The sequence below is a fragment of the Trachurus japonicus genome, chromosome 6 (genome assembly GCF_045865225.1).
Source record: "Trachurus japonicus isolate A0001 chromosome 6, Traja_1.0".
Taxonomy (NCBI): Eukaryota; Metazoa; Chordata; class Actinopteri; order Carangiformes; family Carangidae; genus Trachurus; species Trachurus japonicus.
The window spans coordinates 8141510-8166611 of record NC_140912.1 but is presented as its reverse complement, the minus strand read 5'-3'; the positions used below and the strand labels follow the sequence as shown (position 1 = coordinate 8166611).

Sequence of the window (25102 nt, the reverse complement as noted above, 5' to 3'; positions counted from 1 at the left end):
CCGAAAACATTAAGAGCATTTTTTTTTTTTCTGATTTAGTAATTTGTAGATTGTTGCTTTGGTTTTATCTCTTCAAGTGTTATGTACAAGACCCAGATACTGTGCCTTTGAAGCTGTTATTTCTGGCACAGCATTTTAGAGAAAACAGCTGCAGATTTACTGTCCATATTTGTGGTCATTTTCATGTCCACTGGTAGGACAAAGGTAGACAAAACCATTAGACTTCTACTTCACAATAGGGGAGGGAATCGTGTTTTTTTTTTTTTCTTTAACAAAACAAAAACATTTTTAACCTGTGCTAACTAATTTTCACATCAAGAATTTGCATTTAAAATCATCATATTATAAGCTCAAGAAACACAATCAACTGTTGCAGATTAAATCAGTGGTTCCCAACCTTTTTGGCATGTAAGCCTTTTCTAAGGATCTAATCTGCTGTGAAAACACAACTGAAAAAATATTTTTTTAAAAAGGAGAGGGATATTCATTTAGATTTGAAAATAACAAAAGTTCAGGCACCATTCAAAGGTGCTGTTGAACGGAAGGCTGGGTTTCAAAGTTCAAGTAGAAACATCATTCACATCAGGCAGCTCAACCCAACTGACCAAAACTGTCCAACATTTGATCCACTCTGAGAACCAGGACAAAGACTCCTGTCAATCTTAGTTTGTAATGATGAGGAGGGAGGAACTGCAGGAGTTCAATCTAGGTTCAGAGACTGGAAGGAGGTCAAAGTCCACCTCCTCTGCTACCTTGGATGGACCACCGGGGTTTTTTTTATTGACTCATTGACATTAACTATTTCTAAGTTACTCTGTTCATAATGAGTCTTGCATCACTGATAAAGAATCACAAGTGTTCAAAGAGTGCACACTCAAGAGTCATTATGGAGGTTGAGATTATGTTTGAAATGCTTTTATTATAATATGGAGGCAGAGGAGGGGGTGTGAACAAAAATCACAGCGCAAAATCACTCCACACAATAATTTCAATGGATCTCCAGATTTTGTAATTGTATTTCCCAGTACTTCCTGCAGAAATGAGAAATTTCCGGCCCTATGTAATTTTCCATTCTTTTTGCAGCTTAAACTCATTTGCATTGAAGAAAAGCTAATTGTTTCAAATTTAATGTTTCTTTATTCATTTTTGTAATAATTCCTTGATTTCTACCGAGGAGAATGTATTATCTTAAAATACCTGAGTCCTATAATTTATGGCATTTTATATGATCTCAAAAAAAAAAGAAGAAAGAAATATCACCAGTTTCTACCATTAAAAAAATAAGAACACTGGTGTCATTTGAATTCTGCCAAAAACACAGCCCATTATTTTCCTCTGAGAGTAAGCTTGTTATTTCTGCTGAAAATAAATTATGCTGAATATCCATAGTCCCTCTTCGGTGGTGTGACTTCGGAGGATATAATGAACAGTGATTTAAAATAAGTTCTGTTTACCCTTATTTTTTTATACTGTGGGGGAAAACTGGTCCTCTGACTTTGACCCATCTTCAGTGCATGTATGTAGTGAGCCCCGGCCTCAGTAGCTGATACCAAACAAGAGGTGGTCCCTGATAGCAGAAACCCATTAAACTTCGTCATTTAGATCATTCAAACAGAAGTTGTCATGTTGCTGAATAACTGTTATACTATGAAGTTACTGGTGTTTTAAGGTCACAGAAAACATATTGTTACAGAGACGTTGACAATGAAGTAAAAAGCTCTAGATTAATGTGTTTCCTTTAAAACACTAAAGCAATTTTTACAGGTTTGTCCTTATCTTAACACTCCAGTCAGATGCTCTGCTAGAGTCAGATGGTAGCAGCAGAAGTCCTGGAGAGATTAAGGCTCAGTCACAGAAGGTGCAGTATTGAACTTCTTCAACTGTAAACTGTGGAGAGCCAAACTGAAAACACATTGATCCAGACAATATATTGATGCAACACAGGATCAGCTGCAAAAATCATAATCATCATTATCATCATCAGCGTGGCTTAAACTACTTAAGTACAGTGTAAAAGCATTCCACTCTGTTGTTTCAAATAGATTATAGAATATTATTGAATGATGAATTATTGCATAGGAATGACCATAACATTGTAAACTAATTGACTATATTGGATTGAGCCTAGTTTTAAAATTAAGTTCATTATTATTAAATGTTTCATCCGATTCAATAACAAACCTAAAAAAACAAAACAAAACGAAAAAACAAAACAAAACATAAAACATGTCCATGTGTTGAATTGTGATTAAATTATAAAAGAGAATAGTAAAAATCGTTTGAATGTCGGACTTCTGGAGCTGCAACTTCTACAACCTGCGATCAAATTTAGGATGACTGACCTTCACGGGCCACCATACCGTAGCAATTTCCGTGACGTCACGTCAGACGCGGTCTTTTCAATTATCACAGAGCGATAGATATAACATTATCAGCACCTGCGCAGTTTTTGCTCAGTTAGCTAACGTTCAAATCATAGGTTCAAATGTAGGTTAAACCAAAGATACTCTATTTACCGTCTTTGGTTAAACTGCTAACACGTCACGATATAAGTGCGTAGTATAACACTTGTGGACGGATATGTGGATTATAAAAACGCATGTTTTGGCTCTGGCCTCGTCTTCCAGTTGAGACGTAAGTTAGCCTTTACTTCACCAAGGTAAGTTTTCATTAGGTGCTTATAACTGCCATGGAGGCCAGGGCAAAGACGGTTTATATACCATATCTTTGGGCCAGGATAACCTTAACCGTTCGATTTTTTTGTAATGTTGGCTAACTTAAGTCACACATTCAAAAAGCAGAAACAGGTCGGTTGTTTTTTTTTCCCCCAATTAATTATTGTAGGCTACTGCTTGTTACTATAGCTGATGCACCATAAAGCATTATGTCTGTTTTGAAAATGAAGCAATATAGTACATTTTTTTTTCAGGATGTACCTTGAACAGGGCTTTCCCCAGGTTAGCTGTCAGCTGCCCAGGTATCACTCAGCACATCCCAGCTTTATCCTCCACCTTCAATTTGGCTTTATTGGATCCCTGGAATGCCTGGTCTGTCAAGTCCAAATTCCAATCTGAGATTGTCTGCGTCTTTTCTAATATTTCTAATTATGGGGACCTCTGAAAACTCTTCAAATGAACCTATCTTCTTCAGCTCTGGGGAGCACTGTGGCCGGGTTGCACAGATATTGCATACCGTACATTGCTACAGCACTGGTGACCTCACATCACCACAGGGGAAACTCATCCACTGTGGCGCTAACTCATTGTAATTTGTGTCCAACCTGTCACAACTGTCACAAGCTTAAAGGGATAGTTCAACATTTTGGCAAATTGGCCCAATTGCCACAATCCCTGTCATAGCAGTCGGTGCAAGCTATTTTTAGCCTTGCACCATAGGCATATTATTTTAGGCAAATACAGAGACTGCTTGTCGAAAACTGCACCTGACAGGAACGCGCATCAGCGGTTTGGTTTTGCATGAATTTATCTTGAAAACAACTCTGTCTCGTAATGCTCCGCTATTATCTCATAGCGTGTTGAATGTGCAGGTCACAACTTGTCCATGAGAGCGTTTTGGAGTTGTTGGATTGTGTAGATTTGATGAGTTTGATGAGGGAAACCAAGAAATTCCATGAGCCTCAGTAGCGTAGCTCTAACAGCTCACGGCTCTGCTCCGCCGTTCTAAAAATAACATGCACCGACAATGTAATGAACTTACTGTTATGACTATAGGGATCATGGCAATGGGCCAATTTGCCAAAATGTTGAACTATCCCTTTAAACTAAATTTAAGTTATACGAAAACATCACTTGAATATCTCTGTCCTGTTTCTTTGCTGAGTGTAGTCAACCACAGCAGTGCTTCTCAAACAATCACAATGGTTAATTTAAATGGATGCTCTAATGTGGACATTAATATCCACTTGAGATGGATCTTAATGCAGTGTCAGTGCCATAGAAGATCCGGCCTGAGCAGCAAGGGAATCGCAGAGATGAAACCTAATGGAGTTTTAATAGATAAATGTTGGCAGGATGTATCTCAGGCTCCTCAATAACAGCAGGATGTGGAAACCCAGACAAAGGTTTTTAAATGGTGATGGATGGAAGCAATTGGTTCATACGTACAGAGAGAAAGAGTGTTGGTGACTGGCATACAGGAAGGAGGAGGAGGAGGACACAGATGGAGTGAATGGAGAAAAGATGGCAGGATGAAAAGGCAGTTTGATAAGCTGAACCTGGACAAGATGATTGACAGAGCTGGACGAGGGCTGGCCAAGAGTAGAAGTCAGAGCTCATTAGTGAAGCTCAAAGGGACCTTGACAACATGGTAACAAACTTGTCGGTTTCTGGGGGACATTTACGCAGGCGGGCAGCAGCAGGTCTCTGAAGCAAGGTGTTGAGGTCTGACATGTCCTATCGTTGCCTGTCTTTTGACTTGGTTTCTTTCCATCACTTCTTTGCTCTAATGATCTTTCCCTGTTTGTCGGCTTTGGACGAGGCCCTGTCAGTTTCATAAGGTTACTGCTTTGAGGCTGGATGAATCAGCTCATGATGTGTTGATTGACCATAGAACAGGCAAACACAGCTAATTCAGAGGCTTTTGCAGCCTGCGCACTGACAAAAGGTATTGAACACTAATCAGTTGAGTCACGCCGGTGTAGATCATAAACATGAAGGTTTATATTTTGTTCTGTAACCTCTATCAGTTAGTAAGGAGATTAACATTTTATTGTGTTTTCTTTTACAATAACTTTAGTTGATAAATTATATCCAACTTAATTTATTTTACATCTCCTTTGACCATTTGTCAAACTGCTCCTCTGAAAATTGATCTGCAACATGGTAGACCTACTTAAGTGTGAAGTTCTGTAGATAGATGTGGTGTGTTTGGGTCTGTAGTGAGAGCACTACTCAGTATACTGTATTATGTTTGCAGTGTGTTAAAATATGAGTGAAATGTGTAATTTTTACACATGGATTAAATGGGGCTGGAGCCTAACAGCAGACAGTCATGATGAACAACGCTCACACACTCATTCTTACCTACAGGCAATTGCAGAGCCACCAGTGGACTCTGGACTGTGGCAGGAGGATGGAGTATCCAGACAAGACAGGACCCATGCAGGCAGCCATAGACCCCAGGGAATCAAACCCAGAACCATCTTGCTGAGAGGTGACTTCACTCACTGTGCTAACCACTAAACCACAGTTAGATATTTAATATGACATGAGGAACTTCTATACAGGTAAATGCAGTTTCTAAAAGTGATATATTCAACACAATGTACTGTACACAAAATGATCACATTACAAGAATAGAAAAGAAACGGTAGAAATATTTTTAAATGAGGCTATACAGTAAATTCCCACAGGTATCGTTATTATGTTTCTTACTGATCATTTTTATTCTTTGTCTGATTTAATGTCAGACTCTGTTGCTGCTGCTGGCTCAAAGAATCTCCATTAAATTGAAATAGTAGTGATGACAGCGATACACTTGTTTGTTAGACTAAAGGCCTAATTGCTCTCAAGCAGGATACAAGTGATTTACACCAGGAGAGAAGTGAGCCACTGTTGTAAAACCAGTGTTAAATATCTGCTTCATACTTCAGGCCTTTGCTGTATTTTGGATTTGGAAAAGATGACCTTTTCACTGGTGAAGTTTTACCTGAGATGTTCTGTTTGAGAATATTAACAAAACAGCATTTATTTATTTGTAACTTCTGTCTTGAACATGGTACATGGTTGTATCCTATAAATAATACGTTATTATTTATACATTTCTTCTCATCATACAAAAAAAAAAAACAGCTCGTTTGTCTGTTTCCATGTCTTCTATGGATAGTGAGGATGCTGCCTCTTTATTCTGAGATGTGCAGTTTTTGCAAAATATCATGTAGCCTATGTAGTCAGTATGCATATTTAGATCCTTTTACAAGCTTCTCATTTAACACTTTGTCATCTTAAACATTTGGACAGTGTTTTCAACCAACACATGCAGCTTTATGATAATTGGGCAGCTAGCTATGTATATGTTAAAGTTGTAGTGTCAGCTGGCTAAATGCATGGATGGTATTTTAGTTTGTAACTCAGATATCTCACTATCATAGAAGCATTAGAACTAGAAATGTGGTGAAGAAAATAGGAAAGCGAAAAATGTGTATATGAGTGTCAGTGCCCTCAAAATAGAAAAACTCAGCTCACTGGAGGTAAAATAAACATTATTCACTGACACATGCTGAGTCATATCATATTTAGACTTCTCTAACTTTTCAATAAGGTCCATGTTTGTATAGGGGCTTATGTTGTTTTATTTTTCCAAAGACTACTTGACACAGAGGGATTTAAACACACTGGAAAAGATAAAACTTTATTTTTTCCCTGTCGTGACAATACAAAGTCAACAAGTGCAATAACAATCCAACTGAAAACGTTACTGAACATTCTATCTATAGTAGTAAATACATAGACAGAACGTGGTGCACATTATCATCACCACCACCACACCCAAAAAGTGAGGTATCAACCACTACAAAGCTTCTGTGTACAGGTGGGTATTCAACTGTAAGGCAACTGTTACCATGACGACCTGGAGAGACTGAAACAGATGTGTGCCTCCCCTCTTCCCTTTTTTTTTTTTTTTTTTAAACCTTTATTTAGAAAGAGGGTAGAGCTGATACGATTTACAGTACCACATCACATCAGGCCAGAGTTAAGACTGTTTTCAACAAAACAGAAAACATCACAAAACCAAGTTGTAACATTTTAAGACACGGGGGAAAGATTCCTCATGTGTCTCTTAAGGAAATCATATTTGACCCTGCTACTGCTTTTTCCCTGGGTGTGATTGTTACTTTATTGGTGATAAGAGCAGACCTCCCCTTCCTTATTATGCTCAGAACACACAGCAGAGCCCTGAAAAGAGACACGTTCTCTGACATATCAGATTTTTCCCACTTATCCAACATCAAAGACTAATTAAATCCCTTTTGTGCTTCTGCACATGTTAAAAACTTGTCTACTCTGTTTGCTGCTGCTGCTGCTGTTCACACTCTGGGAATAGAGAGACACAGAGAGAGAGAGAGAGCAGAAGAGTGTAATTTAGAACTACTGCTGATCTCTGGGCCAATTATTTCACTTGGACGCACCCTGTTTCTCGGCCCCTGAAAGTGATGGCATGAGCCTGCTGGGACACACATGCAATTAAACTTTAGCCATGGAAGTGGGAATTAACTTGCTCTAACAACTCAGCAAATGTGAATAATAGTGCTGATAACCGAGGATGATGCCCAGCAGGTCCTGCTCACAGCACTTGACTTGAGTTCTGTTAGGGTCCACTTAAACTTCATGGAACAGAGAGGATAAATACGATGGCACGACCCGGTGCGGCGGCTTAGAGCCCCCTCAGCAGTCCTGTTATTAATGCTTTTTCCTGTTGCCGTTTGACGAGGACGTTGTAATGTGTTTATGGAGCAGAGTTCCTGCGTGTGTTCAGGCTCGGCAGTTGTCCGATTATCAGTTACAAATGCTAGATGGAGATGCACATCCGTCTTGTCCTCTGCTTCCTCTCTGAAACGCTGCTTTTCTTTGTCTACTGTGATAGTTCTTTGAATAAAGGATAAGGAGAATAATCTGAAGCCATCAGATTGTTACAGGGATTTACTGAGACTTCAGGGACCAAATTTAGAAAATAACTGCCAGATTAATCAGTAATTAGATGAATCTTTAGTTGCAGCCCTAGAGGATTTTATTTTGATAATTATATTAATCATATTAATCATTTTAATAATTTTTCATTATCTAGTTCCAAATGTAGAAGGAGGATTATTCTTTTCTTTGTCATACAATAGTAAACTGATGACTGAATAGTTTGACTGACAGCTGAGTAGTTGGGCTGTTGGAAATCATAATGAGCAGTTTCCACCAGTTTCGGTCATTTTATAAATTGACTGATTAACTGAGACAATAATTGACTACCGGTATTTAATCTATAGTAAGCCCTGCAGCCTGGAAGCAGAAGCTTCCCTTTAAAAGTGATCATTGTTTCTGTCACTTTTCTCCTGACACAGAGATGGTTGGATACCTTTTTTTTAATACAATTTCATCAACCATAAATACTGTGTATTTCTTTGACTTCATTTTTTTTTTTTTTTTTTTTTACATGTAAACCAAGCTGAAACCTCTGCTATACGCCACAGAGATAACCCAGTGCTCATTCGGCAGGCTGTCTGACTTCCACAAACCATGCCATTCCTTTTATGAAGCTACTGTACATTATTGCTGACAGTGAAGGGGATGTTGATGAATTTCTTTACATTTTCTGTTATGGCTAATCGCTTACAATTGTCTATTAGCAGTGTACGGTATAGAGTGCTCCTTATAAAGGAGCCACATGGATATTCATTTGCATCATATTGCTAATGGACCTGTATTCTCAGGCAGCTCCGGTCATGAGGAAGGGCATTGGATGAGGTTACCGAGGCAGCTGTCACATATTACTGTAGTTTTATGTGTTTTGGTCGCAAATGGGTTGTAGGCAAAGAGTTTAGTTTATGTTTACTGTAGGAGAAACGATGAACTGTTCTAAAGGCATCCCTGACTCTTATTAAAGGAGACCTATTATGCTCATTTGCAGCTCTTTTTTTTTGGACATTTTGAGTCATACAGTAGTTCAAAAAAAGTCCTTAACTGTCTGTTATGTAGCCCCTCAGTTGAACTTCTGACTGAGACAGGCAATATTACCTCAGGCTTCCTTAAGAGGCCTCCTTAACAACCTGGATGAACATCAGGAACTCTGCCAAGGCGCAACACAACCACCACCTCATCCTCTTGTGGGCTTAGAGCTTCGCAAAGCAAACAATGTAACCATTAACTAAAACTGAGTAACATGATTGATTGGAAATGGCAACTTCTCAAATTCATCCCACGGCAAATCCAACTCATTATCTGCCTCTGTGACATAATGATGCATTTTGTTCTTCACTTACAACTCCTATATTATTATTTTTTACTATTTTTACTGTCTATGCACCTGTTAATAGTTGGACATGAAATGCACAACTAATGCTGTCTGCTGTCCAGAAATACCAAAGCTAACTTTTCTTGTAAACTGTGAATAAGTGTGTAGTAAACCTGTGCTTTTGGTGGAGTGGAGTTGATGACTGTCAACAAATCTGACACCAGCTTATCACAGAGGTAGAAGACACTGTGTTCAGAGCAGACTGATGTCTCAGGTTTACTACATACGTTCACCTTAACATTTGATACTTGTCTAAAAAGGAACATCTGACATTGTAGCGTTGTATACATGACAGAAAAGCATAATAGGTCCCCTTTCAATGTTTTGGGTGAAATTATTCAGACTCAAGATCTCTTTCCTGACCATCGGTAAACCAAAGAAATATCTTGACGACCTAATGTAAAACCTTTAGATCTACAGCAGTTAAACTGTATGGCGTTATGTCCTTCCCAGACACGTTACAATATAGAGACATTGTTTTGCAGAAAGGAAACCTAAAACATTTCATATAAGATACCGTCTTTCAACATGGCTGCAGAGACATTTTGTGTCTGGTTTCAGTAAGTAACAATCATTCTACTCTAAGTGAGATGCGCAGCATCAACCTAAGCTGTAACATGTTCCGAATGTTAACCACTCATCTATTTCTCTGACTACTTCACATAAATAAATCACCAAATAGATAACCCACAACTGTGTCTAACTGCTACTGAACACAAACTGACACAGCGGTGTAATGAACATTTTATATCTAGAAAGATTTACTTTTTTTTTCTTCTTTTTTTTTCCAAAACAGGCAAGCCTTCTCACTTGCAGTACAGTTTATCCAGTTCAGCTCAGATTTGTTTGGGATACTCCAGGCCTTGGCAGCTGTTTCAGGGGATCACTGAACACCTTTGAGCAGCTGAATGTGTTTGTCACTCGTTGGCTGTGGCAGCAGGAGCACTGTCCTGTGTGTCTTGCAAACACTGTTCAGCTGGGTTCCTAAATGCCATGTCATCCTGCTTCTGTCAGCCCACAGGGATTTTGTGCTCATTAGAAAGGGGCAGTAGTCACTTCTAACTACTACAGTATGGCTAGCCCACTAGTAGTCTTTGAATCTGTGGTCCAGAGAGGGGCGTCTGTGGGGCTTCTCCTCCGCATCATGTAAGGAAGCAAGGTGTTGCTACTCTTCTGTTTGTCCACCTGCTGCACCATTCTGCCCAGAGAAAAAAACAAACCAAAAAAACACATTAGGATTCAGAGAAGTACGAGTTCAACAAAAATGTTTTTATGATGAACTTTCCTTTTCAGAAGCTTTTATCTTCATCTTTATTTCAAAGCATTAGTGGAGAGATGCAGGAAACAGAGAAGAGAGAGATATTTAACAAGTGATTCATACTGGGGACAAGTCAGGGACGTGACCTGGTCTACGTGGGGGTGGGGATTATAAATCTTTCTCTGTTCTCGGGTGGTTTCCTTCGCTTCAGATGCTGTAGCCACTTTTGGTCTGGTTCCTGTTTTTTTTTTGTTTTTTTTTAACATTGGTGACGCAGTGAGGATCCGGGACTGGGAGATTTTAAAAAAATACCAGAAACGTACAACTTCAGGGTTCACGCAAATACTATATATCCAGCAACACAAAACTAGTGTTTATTTTAGAAGAGCATGTGCAGACTTCAGGCCACAACACATTTCTTTTGGGCAAGGTAGAGATAAAAAGAAAAAATAAGGTGAGCAGTGAAATCTGTTTACATTCACTAGTGAGATGAGGCTTGAGATCCATCAGACAGAAACATTTGTGTGATTAGTTTTAGATTTCAGACAAAAAGAATTTGTATGGATACTTTCTCAGCTGTCTGTGAACACCAGACCTAAACAGATGCCAGTATCGATTGGAAAGGAGAGTTTTTATGGTAGACCAAATTTTTTTTTTTTTACTGTTGGTTTTACTAAAATAAATATTGGAAGACATCACTTTTGGCTCTGAGAAATCATAATGTTTTTCACTAGTTTATTCCATCCACTGATGGAGGCCAAGCAAACAATATGACTGAAATGTTGGACAACTAAGCAAGTGAAGATGAAACACTTAATATCACATCCAGGCATGGATATTTAAGACTAATAACATCTCAGAGAGTGGGATCACACAGAACTAAAAAAAAAAAAAATCAAACAATTGATTTGTATTGTGGTTGTATCATTTTTATATATCCTTTCCAGCTATTTTGAAGCCCAGAGTGAACTTGTCTGCGTCATCAAATTCCACCACAGTTGGCACAGGAGTTGTTTGGGAAAAGTCTGCAGGATCCTATAGAACCACACAGACTTGGCTTTTAGTTGCATGGCAGAAACTGTCTCTGATCACGTGGCGCTTTGCGCTTCATGGCCCACATCAATCTTTTTATGACAACATACTGTAGTGCCTTTCAAATCAGCTTGAAATCAGGCCTGAAAACACAACTCTTGAAATGGAGCAGCTTTGCTTTTGAGATTTACAGGAATATTTTACAAGCCTGTAATCTTGTACGGACTTTTAGACCACCCGACATCTATGAATCACATCCACAGCGTGTATTTCTGCTGCCCAAACTAATATAACCACATTGTTAATAGGGAAAAAATGTTTCTACCTCCTCATCATCTTTATTTTTCTTGCATTTTGGTATGGACACTGGAATATTTGCAATCAGCAGGCTTGTGGGACACTGATGCTTCTGCTTATCGTGCTTTCAGGAGTTGAAATTCTTATTGCACTCACGCAAGTGTGACAACCAATGTAATAAAAGATCACAAACACTCCTCCAAAAATAAACATAGAAAAACTGCAGCAACCCCTTTCGCCCATGGCAATACCAAAAGACATTCAGCAACTTGCTGGGAACTGAACCTATTCCCCTGCTCTTCCCCTTCTAGCCTGCAGCACAACTCTGTGCCTCATTGCCTTTGTAGCATCTATGATGTTAATTAACTCACACCACATGGAGAGCATTGCTTTAATTGCACAAGGTCTTGGCATGCCGCTCAGTGGACAGACAGGCCAGGAATAATTTAATAATGTACAATTCTATTATTACCGCAGAAATCCATCCAGCGAGCTCCAAGATGGACGTAAATATGCAGGTGGCAGAGCTAGGCTTTGATCACTCTGACAGAAAAAAAAACAGGTGAAAAAAAATGTGAAATGCTGTTTCTGCTTCCTGGGTTTAGCAAAGTGTGACTGCTTGTCATTTCCTCCGCAGCCAGATTGGCAGGTTTTTAAGTGTTGGTATTAGGCATGGCTACCTAGGACCAAAGCGATGGAACAGAGTGAGTGAGTGATGGAGACTGCATTTATTAGGCCGGGTGATAACGCTGAATCGCTGAGGCCTGACTGTAAGAGGCACCGTTGCTGGGGAAGCCAAGTATACTGTATGCTGAATGTGGTGATAGTGACCGCGGACGTGGACCGCTCTATCTTGTGGCTAAGCGCAGCTGGCCCAGTAAACGACCATCCTTGAGTGAGTGGGTTGATACTGGCATGATGTGCTGCTGCAACACGGTGCCAAGTGATTCATGAAACGCCAAGGGACTTTTTGACGTGTTCTGGCTGATGTGCAGTGGTGTCATTTGATGTTGCCCAACATCTCATTTCTGCCACTTTTATCTATGACACCTCTGGCTTAAGCTCAGCACACATTAAACTAACATAGAGTCATGTATTTCTAATTCTTCTACCAAACATGCGAGTGGATGCGTAGTTAATTTTTGTCTTGATTGCACAGTGATTTTTTTTCTCAGTAAGTCTTTATCAGCACTGAATAAAGCCAAACTTACGTAATTCATTCACAATGTTATTAAAGCCAGACTGCAGACAGACAGCAGGAGATCAGATCAAATATTTCTTGCAACTCTGAGATGGAGGAGTGTCAGTGGGCACACTACACAAGGAATTGTAGAATAAGTGATAATGTAGGAGATTCTCATTTCCAGCTTCTTTCTGAAGTTTCCCTCGCTTCCCTCGATATTTGCAAGATGCTGCTCTTCCCAAAGTGCTACTAATTGCAAAGGGTGAAGCGGTGGGCAAAGAGGGCTGGACTGGCACAAACTGGGATCCTGGCCAAACTTTGAATGTCCTAATAGCCATGAGTCGACAACCAATCATGGCTGTAATGCTGCCGAGAGCTTTATGGCATTAGAGCAGGAGCTTCCAGGAACAGCCGAGTTTTGTTGCCATTTAAGGGTCATATAAAAGTCCTGTTAAGATTTGTGATGCCAAAATGTTTTTTTCTTCTTTCTGAGGAAATGAGATAAGCTTAATGTAGCAATTCCCAGTAGAATTTGCACCACCACAGCCTTGTGAGGGGAGCTCCAGTGCTCCTTCATTAACACATCCCATCATGTTCCAAATGTGTTAATTTAAATGGATTTTAAAGTGGATGTTTACAGGAATAGTCATACAGAGCTTATTCATGCAGAGAATTGGATGAAAAATATCAATACCACTCATGACTGCAACTGGAGCCACGAGCTGGTTAGGTCATGTGAGAGACTGAAAGCAGGCAGAAACATCTAGACCAGTCTGTGTTTCATCTGATCTGCTTATTGCAAAATATTGTTAACGCTGACTTCTGCAGTGAATTGGAAATGACAAAAAATATACCAAAGATGAGGTTCATACCAGTTTATAATTCCACTTTTACATGGTTATTTTCTCCTCAACACAAATATATTGATTTCTGCCATGTGGTTTCTTCTTTTTCCCAATCAGCTGAGCATCACTGAGCGGAAATACCCCCTGGGTACAAATACCTCTGATTGGGAATCTCTGGCTTCGAGCCAAGTCTGTTGTTTCAGTCCTGCGTAGTGCTGACTGCAGGGATTAGGCATACCCAGCCCTTTGCCCATGCTGGCCCATGAAAAATCTGACCTCAGAAATAGCTTTGAAAACCTTTTTTATCTCAACTTTTTTTTTCTTTTAAAATAATCGACTGGGATCTTGTTGCCATTGAATGCAACAGTAAGTTCCCATTTACTGGCAATTCTCTGCTCATAAACAGCATAAACAATACATTTTTCCTGTAAGTGGAGATAAACTATAATATCTGGCTCTCTTGCCTGGATCACACATCATTTCGTAGAAATGACACCAGTTGATTTTCTTTTACTTGTCCAAACTTAAGTAAATACATGAATAAGAGATTTTAATAAATGGTCTCCACGGAGATAAAGTAATAACGGTTTCCCAGGCCACCCACTCTGAACCCCCAGCAGATCTGCAGCAGTACATACCAGCCTGCTCACAAATATGGTAAACAGTTTTCCCACACGCTCAACGCCAAGCTGCACTTTCTTTGAAGAGATAGATCTGTGCATGCGGAGAAACGATACTTGCTACTTGCTCGTCAGGATTGCTCTGCTGCACTGGTAACAGTTCATACTGGATTCCTGAGTTGCTGTGCGACTGGGTTGTTTTTAGATGCTGCTGCGCCAGTTATGGGACTTGACCCCATCTCTGTTTGTTTACATTTGGCCAGCAGATGTTCAACTTAGTGGACCCAGTTTTCTGAGCCATTACCCCGCATCCTCTCCGGGGATAAAGATCTGTATCCCCGCAAATAAACCTTGGGCCATCTGATGACGCACTGTGTGGGCAACATCATCTGTGGTGTACATACAGTATCACCTAACATGGTTACTTCACACATTTAAGAAAAAGTGCAAGCATTATCTGGATTGTGAGAGGTTCTTCACTGTGTGAAATGGCGAACAGACTATTCTGATCCTGCCCTAGAAACTGCTTGTGGCTGAATTTAGCTCCCAGCAAATGTCACTTTCTTGTTCGATGTGAATGATTAACTAAGACTATTTTTAGTTCCTTGTAAATGATGCCCTGTTTATCAAAAGGTTACTTTTTATAGCAAATGTTGCACATGATTATTCCAAACCGCCATCCATCCTGGAGCTGTTTCTGTCTTTTGTTATCATCATGCATTACCACAGATTTAGCATGCTCTCTTTTCTCAGGCCCACTTTATCAATGTGCATTTTGCTGCACACACCTTTTTTTATAGACATCGTCTAGTACAAGACTGGAGAAGTGCCAGTACAGGTCAACCTCACCAGTTAAGGATTGATGAGTCCTATCATACTGAACTGACTTCATGTCTAATGAGGAGTCTCCATGGATATGTCCAGTCTTAGTTAACTACGTTTCCACCAGAAGAGCAGCCCCAGGATCCCTTCATAGCACCCAAGCTCCTCTATCTGTGGCTCCCACTGTCCACGCTGCTTCTCAAAGCCATTTGTCAAACCTCTGTCCACATTAAATTATCATGACCCAAGAGAGATATCTACCTCTAGGAAGAGACTTGGAACCTCAGTCAGACAGATGGGGTGAACAGTGTCTGAGACGGAGAACTGAATGAAAAATTGACTGCGGAAAGATGTACGTTTGCTCCGCTACACAATCACAGAGCACAGTCTGAACAATGTCTGTGGAAAGAGGAAAGGTTCCCCATGGCTGCTGTGTGTTATCGTTCACTCCTGGCATTGTAAATCATATTGTGTGTTTTAACAACAGTCACACGCAGCCCAACACATCCTGAGACTCCTGTGACTGCTCTCAAGGGTAATAAAAAGATAAACTGAAAGGACAGCAGATGGTGTTTTGCCACAAAAAACTCCATGAAAGGTTTCCTATGTGGCTCTGATTCAGGTTAAATATGAGTTAAGGGCTCCTGGTGGACAGTGAAGCGTTCATATGATTCTGTTCTCTTCATCTCATTAATAATGGCAGCTCTCTAATGAGCCAGTCAGGCTAAAAACCAAGAAAATCTCTCAGTTCCTTTTTGTAAAAAAAAAAAGAGGTTTATGTTCAGACAGTGCACTGCCATTGCGAGATGAAAGACACAGATCAGATACTTTGCAGAATGTTATCCATTAGTGGACGGAAGGACTCTTATAATATTGATTGTCAGTATTCCTTATATATAGAGAGAATCCATATTGAAATGAGATCAAATTAATATTACCAATTGCTGTGATTTTAAAAGTAACAGAGTCATCAGTATAATTGATTGGCTGTAACAAAGTGCATGTGCCTGTGTGTGTGCACACTACACTCTTAATGAGGAACTCGGGTACACAGGGAGCCTGATGTTTTAGTCTCCTCCCTGTTGGCTTGGGGAAAGTATGCTAGAAATGCTCTAATTTGTTTCCTTTCCGTGTAGCATTCTGTAACAAAACACAGAGTACAAAGAGAAACAGACAGACAGCATAATGAGACACAAAGAGAAATGATGTTAAAAAGAAATGAAGAACATATCTGAAAGGGACCATTGAATTGGTTTCTAAGCATCTTTTCCATTCATGGCTTTTCCAAACAACAGTTAGAGTCTCTGCAGGGTAATGTGCTCACCATGTTTTGTTATGGATGTGATGTAATATCGTTTTAGAGGTTTATAGATTTTCTAAACAGTGTTTGAGCTCTAAAGAATTGAAGGAACAATCATCATATACTTGATGAGTTTTTTGGTGATGGAAAGTCACTTGGTATATTTACCTCAGTACAGTTTTGTTTTAGTTTTTTTTTAACTGCTTCTAACTTCTACTCCCCCTTTACATCTCAGAGCCAAATATTGTACTTTTAACATCACTACAGTTACTTGATTATTTTAGTTACTTGTTATTTTTCAGAATTAGATTGATATTTATAAAAAACGATTATGAATGAATATAGGTTAAGATAAGACTTAACATTAAAGAGACATGCACAGACATGATATCAATCCAATAATATATTATTTGGAACTTGTTTAACTTGAATTATATTTTGGCACTCATAGCTTTGTAGTTTAATTTGTATTTAAGAGTTTTTGTTGCTTTTGTCAGTGAGTATTTCGCTGTGGTATTTTATTTAATTGAAATACAGTATATTAGTATTTCTCCCACCACTGGTTTTGATTCAGATTTATTTTGCATATTTGTTCAGCCTCTCAATCACTGTCTCATTGTGAGCTGATTTTCAATACACAAACACCTTGTGGACAATAACATGTGGTTCTCATTGGCTGCACTGCTAAATCACTCACTCTCATTTTGCAGACACCATAAGAGTCTCAGTGGGCATTGATAAAGGCCCTGAATCTACAGTAAGTAAATCCCCACAGACTCCCATGTTAAAATCCTCAACTTTGGTGGCATTACAGTGGGCAAACCAGTCGCCTAGTAAATTATGTTAGTAAATGATCCGCACTAAAGGCTCGGCTCCACACCTACCCACCTCTTTAGCCATTTTTGGATTAGCTGAGAGTTGAGTGTAGTCAGGCCTGGCCATGATGATGAGCAGCTGCCCACTGTGTAGAATATAATATAGTGTGTAGTGGTTCTCTGTGTTCTCTTAAGAAACCTGTTGGTGATGTCACTAGCTAGGTCTGTCTTTAAAATATAAGCCTTAGAAATAAAATATAAGACTTATTTCTGACAGATGTGGCATATTTAATTTGATAAAAAGAACTACACTTAACAAAATGGCAACCATTGATGCTTGTTCCATCTCCTTTATGATTAGAATTCAATTTTCATTTTAAAAGAGCTATGTACTGCATCTCTTATGAGTACTCTTAAGTAACAATAGATACAGTATTCTGGTTAAGTATCTGCCTATTTGGTGTGACTATGATGTATGTTAAGAATGGGGGACACAACCAAATCAAATAGAGGCTGCCTCAAAAATAATAATCTTTGTATGACTGCAGGTAGGCAGTCATTATGTGATGGACTGTGACTCACCATGCGGTGGATGTGTTGTAGGGCAGGAGCGTAGGGCTGTGGCTCTCCCCCCGGAGGCTGTGTCGGGGCTGGTAGTGGCTGGGCACCATGGGCTGGGCTTGAGCTTGGGCTTCACTCTCCTCCGGCATGGACCTGTGCCACTGACTCCGCGCCTTCTTCAGCCAGCGTCCTCCCAGACCCCACTTCTCCAGGTACACCCGGCACAGCTCATAGTTTATGGCTGAGTAGTAGAGAAAGTCCAGCGCCAGTAGCACCATGACAAAGAAGCCGTAGATCCACACGCCGACCAGGGCCGTATAATTACTGTGGAAGACAGACGGAGAGTATTAGCCCAGAGTAATCTGGGAAAGACACCGGTAAACACTCCTCACATGCTTTGAGCTCCCATCCAGATAGCCTAAAGCTGGGTCTTGAATTCCCAGTAGCTATAATGCAGCTGCCAGGTGTGAGTGTTTGCCCTTGATGTGGCATGACCAAGACATTCATCAAATCCTCCCTTGATAAAAACCATAAATATATTAAACAAACCTCCATCTGTTCCATTAGCTGCTTTAAAATACTTTCTTCTTAAGTTGGACAAAGAATTTCATCAACACATTATTTTTTTTTCATCCATCTCTGGCTTGTTCATAGTGCCCCTGTGTTACTTGTTTTCATCTTTCACTCATTTTCTCCATGAATAACATGATCCAGTTGGATTTATGTAGGGCACATTTGTGCGTACTTTAAGTCTGCCCACATTTATAAAATACAACAAGGTAAATAAGCAGACATTGCATCAGAAAATGGCTGAGAAGATTTAGAAACAGCATTTGCCAAAATGGGGCTACTAAATGTTTCTGGGTGTGATGTTTTTGTTTATATAGTGCTGAGGACATTTAGTTGGGGGACATCAAAGAATCTGGAAGTGACTCAGTTTGATCTGGATGCTATTCAGAATGAAAAAAATATTATTTTGACTCAAGAGACGGAGATGACACAGAATATCACTTCAGAGTCGGTTCATCTGCAGGGAAACCAATGTTTTACATCATTCTGACACATTTTGCAGTCGGACTGCATTGGTTGATATACATTTCAAAAATGATGTAAAAATTCTTCTGCTTCTGTGAATCAGGTGAATCCATTTCTGTCTGAAAACGAAGCTGCTTGAATGAGCTGAGGCAGGTGAATATTACTGCTCCAACCTTTCCCATATAGGCTTGACTTGATGAGGCCCCCACATGTAGATAAAATCAAGGTAAAACAACAATCAAGGTTAAAACACCCGCTATTTCACTCGTTTTGAAACTCACACATTTTTGGCCTCAGTAAGAGTAAGACGTTGTAAGACACCTAGCAACGCCCAATGCATGTGAAGTATTAGGCTGACATCTGTAAAATGTAACTATCAGAAGGTAACATGTGTAAGTTGGTCACTTGCCATATCACCCAAGTCAGTTAACTGGAGGTAATTTGAGGGGGTAATGGACTGGGTCAGTCAGAGAGTATTAGCAAGCAATAGAGGGACAGATCATGATAACAACTAAAACAAACTAATTCATAATTCATAATTTATGAATTCATAATTCAGTCTCAGCTGACTCTTCCACTATTTATCTGTTTCAACTAAAGCGCTACATGCCACATTATTGACCTGGGAAACCCACAAAGGCCAGCTGGTTTAACTTAAAACTACTACACTGAGTCTCGAACCATAATGCCATCCTCAGCATGCTGTGAGTAGAGATCATAGAGTAATAGCCCATTTAACTCCTTTGGCCATTGGTAAAGACCAAACCCACAGTCCTGTCTTCCACTGAGCCTGGATGAAAGAGTGGCCCAACAGTCCATCTGACACTAAAATGAAATATCATGACCTGCTGCAGGGCAGTGTGAGCCATCCCAGACAGAGGCATGCTGGGACGGCATTAGGAGAAAGAGCTGCGGTTTTGTCACCGAGACCTCCCACTGAGAGCTCCCACTGAACAAGAGGCTCATTTTGTCTGTGTCCTTCACTCAGCTTAAACCTGCTTATACTGTGTCTTGTGTGACGATGTGCTGTCATTCCATGCCATGCGTCATATAGTTTACTATTAATAATACTGGACAAGTGCACTATAATTTACTATAGGAATTTCTGTGATACGGTGGTAGCACATGATGAAATACAGTAGCCAACACTTAACACCTGCCTCAGTGAGCTATCGTGTGGAGGCGTCTCACTCACAACACACAACAAACACTCTCAGCATCTACTTCTCTCTGTGAGGGTTTTGTAGGTGTAGATCAATGCCAATGTAGCCTCTGAGCAAGAGGCAAGTGGTGTCAATAGGTACGGTGCTGTCGAGGGAGTGAACTGTTTGTGAGTCAGCTGAATATACCTAGCATTTTTCATCTGATCTGAGGAAATGTCACTTCTCTGTACCACCACAGCTGCCTGCAAAAAGCTCTTCTCAAGATTCAACACAACTTGTATTTTCCCCTAATTACATCCCCCAGGGGTGTTTTGGTGCTGTTTTATGTTTGTAGCAGGTTATCTCAGAAACCACACGACAGATTTAAGTATAATTTGGTGGAAAGTTCCATTGTTGCCCTAAGAAGAAACTATTAGATTTGGGTGTTGAAGTCTTATTCCTGTACTTGTCTCAGGATTTATATAATGAGGACACCTTTTGTGTTTTTTTTCCAACTTTGCATTTTTATTCTATCACAACCAAATTTGGTAAAAAAAAAAAACATGAATTGATTTTGAGTTCCGTCTAACATCATTTTAATTATCAAATAATTTGGAAATTAAATATCTTTGCTGTTTTAAGTAAAACTGACAAAAATGTACTACTTTCCTTATATGTTTCCTCAACTACTGGACTTTCATATTCCTAAGAACATACTATAACAATAAAAAATATATTAATTAATTAATATTGAGATATATATATATATATATATATATTTATTTATTTATTTTTTTTGGTCATGTTTTCAGGTGGGTAATATACATTTTTCCTCTGTCCTTCTCCACAGCTGCACATATTCTGTTTCTGTGCCAGTGCTCCTGACTGCTTCTCCAAGCTGACATTGCTCTGAGCCAAATCTACTGCAGGTAATACACTGATTATGAATACCTAAGACAACCCAACACCAAATAACCCGAAATATCTCTTGAAGACGAATGCACCAGACCACTTTGAAAACACTGTCTTAAATGCAATGTTGTGCTTCAAATGTAAATTTAGAAAAGTCAGATGCTGGAATGAGTCTGGCAATCTTTGTTCATCTTTCGAATGGTACAGTCAAGAATATCCAATCAGTAAATTGTGTGTGTTAATAAGATTGTACTTGACTGAAGGATTTCTTGTGAAGACAGCCCACCCTGAGCGTGACTTATTTTTATCCTCACTAATAAAGTCATCACAGTATGGCTGCCATCTCTGTTGACTAGGGACTTTTCTTATTTCTCTACCCTACTGTATGTGTTGTTGGAAAAAAAAAGATTTTTGTAATTCGGAGATTTCAATCAATTTCCAAAACTAAATTGAAATCAAACTAAACCAATAAATGGAAACGTTAATGGGACTAATAAGACCAAAGTGACACCTGACAGGACAGATGCATAGTCTAAAGGGGTTAAATTGTGTTAAATGACAGTATATTGTGACTCACTTGTGTGCATATCCGTCTGAGGTGGTGGTGAGGTTGATCTGCATGACCATCTGGAACTCAGTCTCGTTGCAGCAGTACTTGAACGCGGTGTTGTTGTGGTGGCAGCAGAACATGTAGGTCTTGTTGTCTGAGAGGCGTGGGCAGTGGAAGCCAAAGTGGTAACGCCCCTTGTGGTCGGAGTAGGGTTCACACACCCGGTAATGAGCTGAGAGGGCTGTAGAATAGAGGCAGACAAAGAATAATGTAAAATGCTTTCACAAGTTGTCAGGAGGGATGAATGTTGATACCGCAGGAGATAAAGACTCATGTGACTCATGGCCTTTTGAGGCAAGCTTTGTTTGTTTCCCTACTCCTTTATTAGACATATTGATGGAAAGCAGCTCGCAAGGAAACACCCTTCAGCCTACAGATGGAGACCCACAAAAACAAGTTGCTTAAAGCTTTTTTGTTTTCCCAAGATGCCTTAGAATAGTTGACTGGTGAGAGTCTGAGTAATAAAAACAATGTAGGACAAGGCACGGAAACCAATCACAGTGTACCAGGAAAACATAATCAGTAAGGAGACATCATGTTACATGCTCTCACAGCAAAAGCTCTGTCATCTTTTATCCTGGAAGGAACACAACAACCCAAAATACATAAGTACATTTCATTTGTTTTGGTAATTATGCGAAATGAAGACAGTGTCTCAAAATAGAAATGTAAAAAAATATGCTCAGGTATTTGCTTTTTTCTGGGATACAGAATTTGCTCCATTAAAAGTACATTGCAAATGAACTCAAGAGGAAGGGATTAATCAGCCCAAGGAATGATTCTACTACTTGGATGTACTGTATTTATTTATCTGACTGTCCCGATTCATTCATTTAGCAATGCAAAGTCACATAGTACAAATACTGTGGTGCATTTGAATTACACGTAATCTGCAGTTGTGCTGACAAAGTCACTGCACCTCCAGGAGAATATCAATCTGTACATCACTGCTGTGACAAAAGGGTCAAACTGTTTTGCTTCTGTTATGGCATCTTAACAGCCAACAAGGTTTTGCTGGAGAATGAAGTCACAGCAGCAGCCAAGACTCCATCTGATAAAGATAAATTACTGATCTGTCAGAGAAATGAACCAGACGTAATGAGTGTCAGTTTACAGGGCTGAGACCAGGATGCACCTGCTTGTTCAGCATCTTTATATTTAATCAATGTCAACGTGGCATCCTTTCTCTTTCTAAGAGTGTGACAGTTGCAGTGTTGCAGTGCCTGGAGACGGATGCTGTTAAATTATTAGTATAATTTAAGAAGAAACTCACTAAAATATGCCCAAAATATGTGTGCACATGTCTACTGGCTCATCACCCAGATGGTCATACAAAAAAAAGGAGAAAAAGAAACCCACATAAAACTCTACACCACTGTTGCTCTCTAATCTGTGTTACATGTGTCTTGGGTAAGATTAAAGGAGAATTCCAGTCATTTTCTAAGTAATGCTCTACAGCTCTAGGTCCCTGAGTGCGACCAAAATCTAGCTAGCTGCAGTTAAACAGCGAAGCAATGGGGGCAGTTCTTCTAACCGTGGCTTTGGCCTCTATATAATGCTCAAAATATCACTACAAATGCTTTGCAATATCCACCAGTTCCTTACCACACAAAAGTACACCATAGGATTTTTTCCTATGGTCGCACTCGGTGACCTAGAACTGTAGAGCGTTACTTAGAAAATTACCCCAAAATCTCATTTATGGCAGCAGAAACTGAGAGTTACTGTACGTGAGAAAAACATGAGACACCACACAAAATGTAGCCACAAATCAGAGTGCAAATGAAAAACTGTGAATACTTTTTCTTTTCAAGCAAATCAATAAAACATGTCAAACTAGATTTCCATTCTGTAATGCGACCCATTGGCTGACATATACAGAATTACAACATTTTGGGGCTTAACTAAAATCGGCAGATAATATTAGACATGCTGATGTATCAGGGTGGCTGTATTTATGAGTGTCATTCTCTTAATCTGTATTAAATGAACCTCCTTTGATTTATTTTTGTTTGATCATTCTCAGCCAAAGCTTAAGTTAAATTATGCCACTTCATGTGAAGTACACTCATATTTGTAATACTGTAACTGATTTGTCCTCGTCTTATGCATTTCCTTTCATCAGAGAAGCCTAAAAATGTGGCTGTGTCGCCACTGTGATTTATTTCAAGGTCCACTCATGATAGAAGGTGATAGAAGCCTTTTAGAAATCTCAGACAGGGACAGATCAGCATTTGAAAGGCGCACGCTCTTTCAGGTTATAATGAGCTTGGTGTGGCCGAGCTATTGTCCTCTCAGTGCTCACAGTTTCAGTGGAGGAGTGGGTAAAAAAAGCGACACTGAAGGACATGGTCGAATTAGAAGTCAAGGAGGGCTTATAGTGAAAGAAAAGTCTTCATTTGACCTTTGCATTGGCGATACAAAGCCTCGTACCTAAAGGACGTGTCAGCAGTTGGACGTAAGTGAACTGGCAGTTAGGAAGCAGCGGGCCTCCTCGCTGGGAGTGGACCATAAAGTCCTCTAACGATTTAAAGGGTTTGAAAGACGCGTGTTGGGGGAAAGTCTGCGGCTTCGCAAATGAACAACATCTGGCTCTGGCAGCGAGACAGCTGTAAACACACCCACCTGCTTAATTTCATTAACACCCCTTGAAATTTAGGATACAGTTAACAGCTTGGCTCGTGCATTACAGTTTGTTTACAACCCGCGGTCTGAGAACAGCTAGGGCTCTCTCTCGCTGCAGCCGGCGACAGGCAACATCTGAACATCAGTCAGCGCTCACACTTCATGTTTATTTATTTATAGCTTCATCACACCTCCAGTTTGTTGACATTGTACGGAAACATGGAGGGACGACTGGCTCTCTATCTGTGTTTCATTCAGTGTTCAGTTAAAAGATTATAAAAGTGACGCTGACTCAAGAGGAACTCAGTCAGTTGAGTTTTTGCTAAACTGTAGAATTAATCTAGAAATCATTTTTCTTCAGCCAATAAGTCTGCTGGACCTTTGTTTACCTTTTTGCTGCTTGACAGTCCATGAAAATTTCTTGAATTTGTGCATCAATTCAGACTAAATTCCATCAACTTTAAAAACATTCTCCAGCTTTCCAGATGCGATTACTTGCTGCTGTTCTCTTATGAATGTGATCTGTTTGGGTTATGGGCTGTTGGTTGGACAACAAACAATTTCAGGGTCTCACTTTGGCCTCTTGAAGTATTTGACATTTATTTTCATTATTGTTGAAAATGTTATTATGTTGTTATAAAATTAAATTAAGTTTGATATTAAGTAGTATCAATGACACCTGATGAATATACAACAACAAATTCACTATTTTAAATTTTAACACTTAATAATTGGTTATATCTTTTCCATATTAGTGTGAATGTAATGTAGAGAGTCATAGTCACTGTTACACTTTCAACCTATTTTGGTGTAGTGTTTGCTGCAACAGCAGATTTTTTTTTTTTTGTATCATTTTCCAGACAGTAATTCTGTCCTCTGGACCAAAACTCGTCTGTGAAAAATCGGTAATGCAGCCTTGCACTCAATGCCTGCAAGTCAAGTCAGAAATCTACTCTGTGCATTTTGGAGAGTTATATTTCATTGTTCCTGGCCACAAAAGATGGTAGAAATCCAGGTATTACATCCC

The 25102-nt window shown here is 39.6% G+C and overlaps 1 protein-coding gene across 4 annotated transcripts in view; it reads right to left on the bottom strand.

Annotated features, from left to right (window-relative positions):
* Positions 1 to 6368: 6368 nt before the first annotated feature.
* The window catches only part of LOC146985525 (protein shisa-like-1a), a 41575-nt gene continuing 22841 nt past the window's right edge, over positions 6369 to 25102 (bottom strand). For 2 of the 4 annotated variants that reach the window (XM_085778538.1, XM_085778539.1), the window contains exons 3-5: positions 21418 to 21631; positions 17773 to 18075; positions 6369 to 10216 (exon numbers count right to left, since the gene is read on the bottom strand). In XM_085778538.1, coding sequence (XP_085634664.1) covers position 10216; positions 17773 to 18075; positions 21418 to 21631 — 518 coding nt within the window. In that variant the 3' untranslated portion in view covers positions 6369 to 10215. Of the gene's footprint in view, positions 10217 to 17768; positions 18076 to 21417; positions 21632 to 25102 lie in introns of those variants that run through there. The other 2 variants (XM_085778536.1, XM_085778537.1) reach the window with 1 other exon arrangement.